This window comes from Hipposideros armiger, unplaced genomic scaffold (assembly GCF_001890085.2).
Source record: "Hipposideros armiger isolate ML-2016 unplaced genomic scaffold, ASM189008v1 scaffold_27, whole genome shotgun sequence".
NCBI classification, from domain to species: domain Eukaryota; kingdom Metazoa; phylum Chordata; class Mammalia; order Chiroptera; family Hipposideridae; genus Hipposideros; species Hipposideros armiger.
This window is the reverse complement of record NW_017731377.1, coordinates 1,214,338-1,224,729: the sequence shown is the minus strand read 5'-3', so window position 1 is coordinate 1,224,729 and position 10,392 is coordinate 1,214,338. Positions and strand designations below refer to the sequence as shown.

Below are 10,392 nucleotides of genomic sequence, written 5' to 3'. Positions count from 1 at the left end.
GTTCAGCATCTTAGCTGTGGAGGGCAGCGTCACTGGCCCTCATATGTGGGATCCGAACCGGGGCCCTCTGGCATCCCAAGCGAGTTCTTAACCATTGCGCCACTCGGCCGGCCCTGGAATTCAGTTTTTATTTATGGTTCTTTTTACCTTTAGTCTGAGGGTATTTTTAATATCCCCATATTCTATATGGGTATGTTACATGGTTCTAAAGTTAAAACTATGTAAAGGTATACAAAAAGTGTGTACAAAACTTATATTCAGAGAAGTACCCCCCCCACCCCATCACTTCTACTCCATACCCACCCTGTCATCTTTTCCATCTCAATCCCATTAACACATTTCATTCATTTCTGGTTTATTTTTTATTTACTTATTTTATTTATTTATTTTTATTGGGGAATTGGGGGAGGGGAACAGCGCTGGGGAATCGGGGGAAGGGGAATAGACAAGTTGCTGTCGTTTTGTTCTTCAGTCTAGTTGTGGAGGACGTTGCTTTACTGGCCCATGTTGGTATTATCATTGTGCTCTTCCTGGGTGAGGCAGATCAGCCGCCAGCCTCTGGACGGCCGCTTACACTGACTGCCAGCCACACACAGTAGCTTATGGCAGCCCACTGCAGCAGGGGCTGCAGCCTACGCCATCGCCTCGCAGCAGCCCAGCTCCAAATGGAGCTGTCGTTCACCATCTTAGCTGTAGAGGGCATTGTCACTGGCCCCCATGTGGGATCCGAACCGGGGTCCTGCTGCTCAGAGCTGGCGTCCCAAGCCAGCTCTTCACCAACACACCACTCGGCCGGCCCTGGTTTATTTTTTTATTGTTGTTTTTTACACAGAGTTACAAGAGATACAATTTTCCAACTACCTGATTGACAAAAACTTTAGTTTGACAATATATTCTGTCAGTCAGGCTGTGGGCCAACAGGTACCCCTCACACATTGTTAGTGGGAATATACACTGGCACAGACCTTATGAAGAGAAATTTGACGACACCCAGCAAAAATCATATGTATTTACATTTCAACCCAGCAATCCCACTTCGAGTAATCAATGTTGAAAATACCAAAAGTACATCTGCACAAGGATATTTATGGTTGCATTGTTTATGATTTTAAAATATTGGAAATAACTTAAATGCTCATATATAAGAGAGTGTTTGTTGAATTAACTGTGTGTGGTCCAGTCACACGCAGTACTAGGCAACTATAAAAATGAATGAGGAAAGGGCCGGCTGAGTGGCTCAGTTGGTTAAGAGCTCGCTCAAGAGTTTGAGCTCTGAGCAACAGCAGTTCGAGTCAGCCCGAGCTGAGCAGCCGCTGAGCTGCCAACAGGTGGCAGGATGGCTCAGCTAAAAAAAATAAATTAATTAATTAAAAAAAAAATGAATGAGGAAGATCTCTATGAACTGATAAGGAGTGATTTCCAGGGTACATCGTTAATTGAGAAAAGCAAATTACAAAAGAGTATATATAGTATGCCATCCATAAGAGTATAGAAAGAAAGGAAAGTAAGAAAATATACATCTATATCTGTGTATACATATGTATCCATTTATTAACATACACGCACGATAAATGAGAAATTAAAACAAATTTTGAGATATTTGAGAATGTTTTAATATACATCTGCTATGTTTTTAGAATACATCAACCTCAAGGCAGCATGAGATAGTGACAGTGTACAGGCTCTGGAGCCATGCTGCTTGTATTCAATTCCAGACTCCCACACTTCTCACTGTGTGACCCTGGGAAGCCACTTAACCTCTCTGTGCCTGTTTCCACATCTGTAAAATGGCAGTCATAGTAATACCTAAGTCATAGGGTCACTGTGAGGATTAATCTATGTGACATGCTTATCACAGAGCCTGAACCATTGCAAATAAGTTTTGGTGGGATGATTCCTAAAAGTATGTTATTTGGCTAATAAAGCAAAGGGTAATCCCAGAAGCCTTGATGACTTGGGACATTCAGATTACATGGGTGTTTTCAGGACCACTGGGGTCCCTTTGGAGGTGAGATGAGATGAGAGTGGTATCCCTCATTCAGCAAAAGTTGAGCTCTTTGAGGTCACAGACCATGCTGTACTCATCTTTACACACCACTGACTAGCATTACAGTATTCATTAAATATTTGATTTTGAAAAAAGTGTAGCCTTTGATTCGTGAACTTTAAATTCATCTATTTATATCAGAAAAAGTCCAATTAGTTTGCTGATAATTTAGAAAGTAGTGGGGGAGGGAACAAGGTACAAAACAGAGTTTACAATAGGTACTATTTACATTAGAATGGGTAGAGGTGAAAGAAAAAAATATATTTATATTTATATGTACATAAAATATCTCTGGAATATATACAAGAAACTGATACTATCATTTGCCTTCAAGGAGGAGATTTGTAAGCTGGAGACGAGGATGGATAGGAAATTTTTCATTGTATATCCTTTTGAACTCTTGAATTTTGAACGACTGTTAATGTATTGAGTATGTATTGATCAAATGTATCCCTGAAGATAGTATTTAAGAGTTTGAATGTGGCCCTTAGTCTGGACTAGATTGGTAAATGAGAGAGAGGCAAACTTAGATACTCAGGCATGTGAACGGTACATTAACAAAATAAACTCCTAATCTCCTGAGTTTTCTGAGACTCAAATACCCTTTGCGAAAAGCAATAGTTTTATTAAACAACATAATTAAAAGGCAAAGATAATCAGAATACGTAAGAAGGCCAGAACCAACTATATGCTTTTTACAAGAGACTCACCTTAAATATAATAACACAGATAGGTTTAAAAATCAAGTGATAAAATAAGATGTACCATGCAAAACGTAAGCGTAAGATGCCAGAATGACCATGAATATCATGCAAAATAGACATCAAGACAAAGAGTGTTACCAAAGATAAAGAAGGACATTTCATGATGACACAGGATCAACTAAACAGAAAGACATAATTGTTACAAATGTATATTATCTCATTTCAAAGCTTCAAAGTACATAAGGCAAAATTGACAGATCTAAAGAAAAAGACAATTCACGGACACATTTTTTTTCAAGTGCATGTGCTACATTACCCAAATAGATTGATGTGTGGTCTCTTTAAAAAGTCAATGTTATGGGGGGGGGGGGTGTGTGGAAAAAAGAGATGGGGAAAATATTCTAGAACATAAGAGACATAACAAGTAAATGCAGTTTGAATCTAGATGGGATTTTGGTTCAAAAAAGAAAAACTATAATAGGCATTCTTAGGATAATTGCAGAAATTTTATATGAACTGAGTATTAAATGATTTTTTTAAATTTCTCTTCATTTCCTAGGGTATGATCATACTAGTGTGGTTAGGTAGGCAAATGTCTTTATCTTAGGAGATGAGTGCTACAGTATCTAGGGGTGAAGTATCTGCAATTTACTTTACTACAGTGTGGCATATACATATACATATATACGTATATATATATATATACACACATATATACAGTATTATGTATATACATGATGTTATATATGGTATTATGTATGTATATATCTATAGATACAACAGATAAAGCAAAAATAGCAAAATATTATCAATTGTTAAATCTAGTGGGACAATATATGAGTAATCACTGTACTATTCTTTCAACTATTCTGTGTATTTGAAATTTCTTAATTAAAAGTTGAGGGAAGTTGTTGAAAGTTAAGCAACAAGAAATATTTGGGCAAAGCTGATCTTTTAAAATAAATTTTTTTATAATGGAAATTGAAATATATACAAAAGTAGAGAGAATAAAACCCCTTGTAACCATCATCCATCATTGACAGGTTTCAACTCCGGACCCATCTGGTCTCATTTATTCCTCACCCACTCTGCCCTTCCCCTACATTACCCCTGAAGCAAATCCAAGCATCATATTATTTCATTCATACATATTTCAGTGCATATCCTTAAAAGATAGATTCTGTCTAAAAATCATAACTTGATACTAAATGTCATCTAAATCAATGAATGATTCTTTAATATAATCAATCAAGTGTCAAGTTGGTTTCCAGGTTTCTTTGGATATCTCATAAGTGGTTGATATTTTTGAAGTGTTTTTAGTCAGGTTCCAAATAAGGTCTACATATTGCATTTGGTCCCTGTGTCACTTAAGTCTTTTTATTTTTTTATCCATATGTTCCTTCCTTCCCACCTTCCCTCCTTTCTTTCCTTTCTTTCTCTTGCAATTTGTTGTGATAGAAATTAGGTCATTTATCCTATAGAGCTTCTCACCTTCTGAATTTTGCTGATTGTACTCCCAACATGCAGGTAACATGTTTCCCTGTCTCCTGTACTTGGCCATACTGGTGGGAAGATCTAGAGGCTTAAGTATATAATGATCCTGTGCTCCCATAATATCTGGCACATAATATCTGGTTGTCTCTCTTTTTGTAATATTAGTGGCCATTGATAATCATTGCCTAAATCCATTATTTTAGGTGAATTTTTCTGGAAAGGGCCAGACAGCAAATACATTATGCTTTACAGGACATATCTCTGTTACAACTGCTTAACACTGCCATTGTAGCCTGAAAATAGCCATAGACAATGCACAAAAGATAAGCGTGACTACGTTCCAATAAAACTTTATTTATAAAAACAGGCATCAGACGGCTGTTGGCCTCTTGGCGGTAGTTTGCTGATCCCTACTTTATCCTAATACATATATTTTTAGAAAACAAATACTAATATTAAAATAAACAATAGGACTACTGAAAACAGTTTAAGATCCCTTTGCCTGCGTTTTTATCCTTAGGATATATTCTACTGAGAATAGTCACCATGTTAAAGTCCCATGAAGTAATTCTTCTGTGTATGTTGATGCCACCAACTTGACAGACAAGATCATTTGTTTCATTTTGTTTTTAGATTTTAGGGATTTTATTCCTTTGTCTTATTTTATAATTTTGAGAAAAATGGAGATGGTTCCAAAGTCCAATATAAAAAAAAAGGTATATTTGGAGAATATACTGTGCCTACCCCTCCCTACTGTTCCTTGTTCCTGACTGGATCACAGGAGAATCCTATTCATAGGTAATCATTTTTCAAAATGTGATGTTGTAGTCTTTCCATTTGAAAAAACACAAGGAAACACACACACACATACTCACACACACAGTTTTTAAATAAATAGTAGCATACAATACACACTACTTTATCCACTTTTCTTTTTTTCATATAACAATATATCCTGGAGATCACTCCACAGTTGTATATAGAAATATTCTGCCTTCTTTTTTTACAATTTATAATACTCCATTGTGTGGATGTGCCAGAGTTTATTCAGCCAGTTCTCTATTGATAGACGTTTTGGCTTGTTTCCAGTTGAGTGAAGACAATCTTTTAAATCACAGGAACAACAACATCAAATCGACAAATTTTTTAAATGATTATTTGTCATTTTTCCAATGCCTTCCAATTTACAGAAGAAGGAAAAGACAGGAAATGATCCCAGGTTCCAGCCAACAATCCCATGATAAGAAAAATAAATTGCAAGACAGATGTAAGCTAAGAAAAGCACAGTCACTGGTGAGTATTGCTTACAAAAGACGCCCCACCATAAAGTTAATGAAAATCGTTGGGTCTCTAATCCTATTTGCAAAATGGAATTTGTTGTTTTTTTTTTAATCAGAATCATCAAGTGGTGGTTTAAATCCCAGCCTCTGACACTGACTGACAAGCTGTGTGACCTCAAAGGCGCCTTTTATTTAATCTCACTGAGCCTCTGTTTTCTCATCTGTTTAAAAAAAAAGAGAAACTAGATGAACTGTTGTGTATGAATCTGCTTTGAAAACTATACAATTTAAAGTGAACATTATTATCATTTGGTTTGTTTCTCTGCTAGGAGTCCTCAGGGGTGGGGAGAGGGGAGCTATAGAAATTTCTCTACAGAAATGACTTATCTTTAGAGCAAAGGTTCCACTGACCTAAGAAAAAGGTATGCTTTCCTGCTACCAATGGAGCATGATTCTAAAAGTGCATTTCAAGGAACTTGAAAAAAAGTGAATTAAGGACTTTTCTCTCCCTAATGAAAAAATAGCTAATTGACTACCTAATAAAGTCAGTAATTGTGACTAGGGAGCATTATCATTTCATAGCAGAGTTTTCCAAATTGTGGCTCTGTACCCCCAATGGATCCCTTTCAGCCCATATGAGAGTCTTTGCAGCTAAGTAGAAGGGAATAAGGGTGGAATAAAAAAGTTCATATTTGTAGTAAAGATTTAGCAAAAAGCTGAGGATACATACTCAAGGAAAATTAATATAAAACGGATGTCAATTGGGAGAAGAATAAGGATGTACTCCTGAATAAATCACTTTTATAGCTCTGCTTTAAAGCCCTATTACTTTATGTTTAAATGTATTTTCAAGTGTTATATTTTTAAAAGAGAGAGAGAAAGAGATGAGCTTTTTAAAATAGGGCAGTTTGTATTCTGAGGGGCCAATTTTGTTGGACTGGATGAGGCTTATCACAGACAGATGTACAAATGCCCAAGGGAATGGAGAAGCTTAAAACCGAGTAGTAAAATTGTCAGTGAAAACCATTAATTGAGAAAAATAACTTTATGAGGCTTATCACGTAGGCCATTCAGGCATGCTTCTCGCCTGGTTTCCCTGCCCTTCCTAGGCCAGGAATAGAAGAGAAATCCAGGGAGGAGAACAGGGACTTGGAAGATGATAAAAGTTGATGGTGAGGTATGCTTACCAATTATCAGCATAGACAAACATTTCTCCAGCTTGAAAAAACAACCATCAAAGGCTAAACAGAAGCCTTCACCACGGGCTTTTGACATTAAGCATCTGTCACATACTAGCAGGGCTTGCCGAAGTTAAAATATTTGTTATCAATTAAACACTTAAAAATTTGTGCTAATTAAAGCTGAAAGGGAAACCAGGGTAAATAAAATGACGATAGAAAACTGTTAAGCTATTAATAAATGAAGCGCGTGATTGTAGGGGTTTATTTGTATTGTTTATGTAAATATACTAATTATAATCACTATTTCTGTTTAGTGGTTTTGCTAAGGAGCACGAGGCATAACTAAGCCCTCCAAAAGTTTGCAGTGATCTTTGATTCGGTGATGACGCCTCTGATAACGGGCTGTTTGGGCCACAGGGTGTGTGTGTGTGTGTGTGTGTGTGTGTGTGTGTGTGTGTGTGTGTGTGTGTGTGTGTGTGTGGCTAAGGCCTCCTCTCCACAAGGTGGCAGCTGGCACTCACTGTAGGCCGTATACCTCCTAGAAATAAGCAACCTCCTAAGTGATGCAAGATGGTTGAGAAAATGAAGAAACACTGGATGTGGGGCCTGGGAGAAGAGGAAAAGGGTATTGAGGAAACTCAATTAGGGGACATACGGAGAGTAGGGAGTAAACAGAACTCTCGACAGCTTGTAGTTGTACAGTATGGTAGGGACATAGCCGAGGTCACACAACGACTGTGATGGGAAAATTATGTATTCATCTGATGGAAAGTTCTCGCATCATTTAGACAGGTTTATCTAGGAAGATTTCAGGATGAACTAGAGAAACCGGGGAGCAGGTGGAGCTTAGGGGAACACATTACAAAGGCAAGGATGAGAGGTACAGACCCCAAAGCCATCCAGGAGGTGCCTGAGAACTGAACACTTCAGGATTCCTTCCCCCCACACCCAAGCAGAAAAGGGGATATGTGACACTTGGAGAAGTTAAAGCTTTGTGAATGGAAGGGATGCAAGAGAAAAAACGCACAGGAGCATAAAAGTACAGAGAATAGTCCTTAGGCCATCCCCCAGGGCTGTGGCTATCAGGAACCATCTGCACATTTTTCCTGTCATGACTTAGAGCCTGCAGATAAGAGAGTTCTCTCTACTTAGAGAAACATTCTTAGGGAAACAGTTTCAAATCCCCATGTATTGCTGTGAGCTTGGATGTTGTCTATTACTTAATAGGTTTGAGTTTTCAGAACCCACCCCTTAAAAGGGTACCCGATTTCCTCCTAGGCTTTCAATTCTAGTGCTGCCTCATTACAGCTGCTTCATTTAAACCACCTTTCGGTGTGACTCATAGATGGAAGATAAAGCCTAGATCTGATCATTAATGCTTGACAATTTTGAAGATTGTCTATTAGAACTATATGACTATCAAGAAATGCCCATACTATGAGTTATTATAATAAAATTCCATACAGAACAAAGCAATTTAAAAATGTGAACACCACAGTACAACCAAGTACCGTTTTAATTAAACTCCAGAGATTTTTCCATCTTGTGTAAAGACGTGAAAAAAAAACTTAAAAAAAAAAATCTTAACAGCTGGCCCCACAATTCCTCTTTGGGAAGGGTGAGGAGGAAGGAAACTGTCTCCAGGGTGGGGGAAGCCAGTGATGCGCCTGTAGAGAGAGATGACACGTCCCTGGAGGGCTTGATGCTGAGGGACACCTCCAGGTGAGAGGAAGGGAAGGCTTGTTGTTTCTGCTCCTGCAAGGAAAGGGGAAGAGGACAGGAGGGGTAGGGTGGGAGGGAAGAAGAGAGAGAAGCCCGCCAGTGGAGAAAAGATGAGATGAGGTAGGGAAAGAAGCCAAGAATGTGTTAGATAGTAATTAATACCATCCATCCGATCAAATTTATTTGCTATTGGTGGGAAGTAAACCCCACCTTCCATCTCTATAGTAAATTCTACTCAATTTACACATGGAAACAAGATCTCAGAAGTCTAGAAGTTCAAAAAAAAAATGAAAGCCCCTTGGGTCAATTCACAAAAACCCAGGAGGTGGGCTTTGGACTTCCCAGACGCTGGAACTGGACTCAGAGGACCTCGGCTGACATCTTGTTTCACGTTTGTTTGTTTTTTTCTTCTTCTTCTTTTTTTCCTACCAAGCTAAGTATAACAACAAATAACCTTTTGTCTCAAACTGAACTTTTGCTTGGAGGTTAGAGGTCCTCACTTTCTAGGTTCTGATTTGGGCACAGATTTCAAAAAGCTGACTGTTTCAGAGCATTCACTGTAGTACAAGTAACAAAAGCCTTTAATTGCCTGCTTGCTCTAATTGCTTTAGATAAGAGCTTATCTGTTCCTGTGCCCTGCTACCTCCTGCCTCTGCAGTTACCCTCTGCGCCTCTCTCCTGGATCACTTGATTCTTAGTGTCCTGATTACTTAAGATCTTCTTTAACCTTTCTCACTCTTTTTTCCCCCTCTCTGGGTCAAAAGGGAAGGGAAAAGGCATATACTCCAAAGTGATTCTGGTTCCTGTCATGGAAAGAACAATGGTTTAAGAATCAGGAAAGCTATACAGTGATGGAAGGAGAACTGATTCTGGGTGTTGAACACACAATGTGATATATAGATGATGTATTACAGAATTGTACACCTGAAACCTGTGTAACTTTAGTAACAATTGTCACCCCAATAACTTTAATTATTATAAAAGTTTTAAAAAAAAAGAATCAGGTTTCTAGCCTCAGCTCTACCGTTAACTTAGCAGTCACTCGACCTCTTTGAGTTTTCATTTTCGCATGTAGAAAATGAGAGTTTGGATTCCAATATCTTCCAGGTCCATTCCAGACTAAAGTCCACAGCTTCCTACTATAGTCACTGCCCTCTCTCCTGATCCCTGAGGGACACGGCTATGACTACGGGTGACTTTACACAGAGTAACCAAAAGAACCCATTATATGAATGAATCCTAACTATAAGCCAATAAAAACTGGTTTCTGTCTCTCATCTCTTTCTTTGAACTTCAGAAAATATAACTAATTAAAGCAGAAGAATTTACAAAACAAAGTTTAGGCAGTGATCTCCTCACAGGCAATCTTTAATAGACTTTCAATTCTGATGATCTCCCTAGGTGTTTGTTTTATTGTGTTTGCTTAGTTTGGATGTGCAGAACTAAAAACATTTACAGGAGGGAATTTTAATTATTCAGATCAACCAGTGAAATCCCTGAGAATTCCATTGGGAAGGAAGAAGAAAGAATACGGGCTTTACAGTCAGAGAGGCCTGGGTTTTTTACTAAACGGTGTGGCTTTGGGTAAGTTACTTAACCTCTCTGAGCCTCTATTTCTTCATCTGTAAAATGGGAATAACGATACCTCCCTTGCAGGATTATTGTCAGGTAAATGCCAGGAATATATTAAGTACAATATGTGTTTGTGTTCCTCCCCATTTAATACCATCTGATTTTTCTCTTCGCTGACCAAGAGCACAGGTTTGGGACTTAAACAGCCCAGGTTCACTGCCTGATAACCACAATTTTAGTAGTTCAGTGAGTTTGGCCAAGTTATTAACATCTTGAGGGCTCTGTGTCTCATCTGTAAAATGGAGTTAAACCCAGCGCGAACTTCAGAGGGTTGGGAGGTGACTGTAAAGTACTTAGCACCATGCCTCACTCCAAGTAAGCAGTCAGTAAAC

At 38.3% G+C, this 10,392-nt stretch overlaps 1 protein-coding gene across 4 annotated transcripts in view; it reads left to right on the top strand.

The window, feature by feature from the left end:
* The window catches only part of FBXO16 (F-box protein 16), a 56,538-nt gene that overhangs the window by 40,155 nt on the left and 5,991 nt on the right, over window positions 1-10,392 (top strand). For 3 of the 4 annotated variants that reach the window (XM_019636225.1, XM_019636227.1, XM_019636224.1), the window contains one exon: window positions 5,436-5,538. In XM_019636225.1, coding sequence (XP_019491770.1) covers window positions 5,436-5,538 — 103 coding nt within the window. Of the gene's footprint in view, window positions 1-5,435; window positions 5,539-9,907; window positions 10,386-10,392 lie in introns of those variants that run through there. The other variant, XM_019636226.1, reaches the window with a different exon arrangement.